At 51.7% G+C, this 2,662-nt stretch overlaps 1 protein-coding gene across 1 annotated transcript; it reads right to left on the bottom strand.

The window, feature by feature from the left end:
• Positions 1-107: 107 nt before the first annotated feature.
• Positions 108-681, bottom strand: NGA_0619400 (uncharacterized protein; the record flags this gene model as incomplete). Its single annotated transcript, XM_005855475.1, has 2 exons — positions 586-681; positions 108-245 (listed from the first exon to the last, which is right to left on the bottom strand). Exons 1-2 carry the CDS (start codon positions 616-618, stop codon positions 108-110), a joined length of 171 nt encoding a protein of 56 aa, XP_005855537.1. The 5' UTR covers positions 619-681.
• Between the last annotated feature and the right edge of the window lie 1,981 nt (positions 682-2,662).

Below are 2,662 nucleotides of genomic sequence, written 5' to 3'. Positions count from 1 at the left end.
AGATGAAAGAAGGGGGGGTCGAAGGAGGGCGGGAAGGCGGGAGGGAGGGAGGGGAGGAGGACAGTACCGCAAGACACGCACGCCCGGCAAATGCTCCGCTACCGTCTTCATCCGAGCGTCTCCCTCAGCCCAACAATGATATAGAGGAAGGAGGGAAGTCTATCGCCCAAAATTGCCACGGAAAAATGGTGGAAAAGGGAGGAAACGAGGCAGGAAGCAGGGAGGAGGGGCGGGAAAGGATGAGACTCGGGGGTCAAATGGGCAGCCCTGCAGGGAGCTGAGGGGTCGAAGAGGGAAGGTGGGAAGGAAAGCAGAGGGAAGAGAAAGGAGTGGCGGGCGCATGGAAGGGGTGGGTGACCGAGTGAAAGAAAGGGGAGGAGAGGGAGGCTTATCCCAAGGCATTTTAAACCTCACCCTCAACCTCACCCTAATCCTAACCCTAATCCTAACCCTAACCCTAACCCTAACCCTAACCCTAACCCTAACCTAACCCGACCGAAGGAGCGAGCTGAACCCCCACTGTTGTTCTCCCGCTCTGCGGCTTTTCTATTCTCTCCCCCCCTTGCGTGCCTCTGGTCCACTCACATTCACTTGGAAATAATCCTGCAAACGCGCCATGAGAACCTTGTCCTCCACCTCGCCCTCCCTCCCGCCTTCCACCCTACCCCCGTCCACGCTGGCGCCTACACGTCGCACCAGCGTGGTTGTGGGAGTCTGTCGTATTTCCAGAACGTGACGGTCCAAGACTCCGATCCACACTTTGTCGCAGCCCCCTCCCTCCTCTTTCTTGTCCCCCTCTTCTTCCCGCCCTCCTTCCTCCCCTTCCCCCACGGCCACCTTGGCCTGCGTTTCCAACCCTGAACGTGAGGTTGGATCGTGAACAGATCGTGACCGCAGGAAGGACTTCAATAGATGCACACGTACACAAGGACATGGTGCGCACATGGCTAACGGCCCGCTCGTATATACTGGCTCGTGCATTTTCTTCAGACCTTCCCCCCACCTCCCACATACCTTGACGGCGCCAATTGAAACACTGACCCATCGTCAGGGAGAATTCTGGGCGCAGCTCGTGCGGAGGGACGTCCAGGTCCATCCATCCCTTTGCGCTGTATTCTCTTTCTTCCAAGTTCAATCGTGTTGAGGCCAATTTGCGTTTGGGTGCCATGGACACGGCGCCGAGGGACGCGGCGGGGATAGGACAAGACGAGGGGGAAAAGTGCACAGCAGAGATCGATCGAAAGGGCGCAGCGATGATGCCACCTGTTGGTGTTACGACCTGAATTTTATTTTTATATCGCAACGGCGTGTTGGGGGCAGGTTGATGGCGAGAGAGGCACAGACGACGGTGTTGGGCGAAGGAAGGGTAGTAGGTCGAAGCGCTGGCTGCAGTGCACGCAACTCGAGGAAAATCGGAGGAGAAGGAGCGACGAAATGTCAAATGCAAAACGGCCACTGCTATGATTGCTACTGCTAGTGCAGGTGCTCGATGTAAGGTTCTTGCACCTCTTTCAAGCCTTTGGTCCCCTCCTCGGCAGCCTTCAGGCCTGAAAAAAATTTCCTTGTACAGTTCCCCACAGCGCATTCAAGGGGCTCTGTTGTCTTACTTCCACCGTACACGCACTATCTGTGTGAAACGGTTGGAGGACATGAATACACGCCGTGGCTATTGTAAATTGGAGAACGAAGGGTGCATGTGTGGGGAGGCTAGCGGTCAAATTCGCGGTCCGAATGAAAGCATCTTTGAAAGCTAACTTTGTTCTAATGAGCATAGTTTTGCCCTGCATCAGAAGATATTGTGTCGTATTACTTCAAAGGAGAAGTAGCTTGCACATTATACTTCACAGTTTCTCTGTTTTGGTTGAGCAATGTCAGGGAGCCTTGTCACGTCGGCCACGCTTGTCCTGCTCGGAAATCCGAAGCAACGGTTTTTTTCCTTTTTCATCCTCTTTTTCACGTGACTGCTATTACGTTTTTATCAGACACGCCGGAGTAATGCTATAGTGTGGCAGAGTTGAGTTATAAACAGCTATGTGTGACCGTAACGGGGACTACCAGGGCACCCACATTGCGAAACATTTATTCGTTCTCGTAACGCAACCTCCTACCTGAGCTAGTATCTGAAAGGCTGAAGCTGAGCGCATTGCTACGAGCGCAGTGATTACTTTAGTCATATGACATAACGTTTTGGCGTCTATGTGAGATGTAAAGTATGTAAATCGATATCATGGAACGCTTACTTTGATGCGTCCGAAATCAGCATTTAGCATTATATTTTCTTTCGAGCATGTCTTTACAATCCTCTTTCGCAGCCAGATACGTCATTTAACCCTTTCGTGGCGTATGATAAAATGCTATTGCTTATTATGAATCGGAGGCGTATCACATACCTTAGGTCATGTAGATCAAGTTTGCAACAGTTTGCACCTATCGACCTCACCAAATTCATCATTTTCAGCACTTACATTCCCCTTTTCCATCCTCTTTCCTTCAACTACAAACCTATTTCTCCTTCTCTTTTCACCTGACTCAATTGCAATTTTCCTCCTCCTCCATCCTTGGAGCACTTCCTATTCATCACTTTTGATAATCACTCGTCTACTGCTGAATCAACACCAATGCGCCAGGCGTCACCTGTGCAGTGGGAGCCTCCGTCACCGTG

Source organism: Nannochloropsis gaditana (assembly GCF_000240725.1).
Source record: "Nannochloropsis gaditana CCMP526 unplaced genomic scaffold scaffold187, whole genome shotgun sequence".
NCBI classification, from domain to species: domain Eukaryota; class Eustigmatophyceae; order Eustigmatales; family Monodopsidaceae; genus Microchloropsis; species Microchloropsis gaditana.
This window is presented reverse-complemented; position numbering and strand designations above follow the sequence as displayed.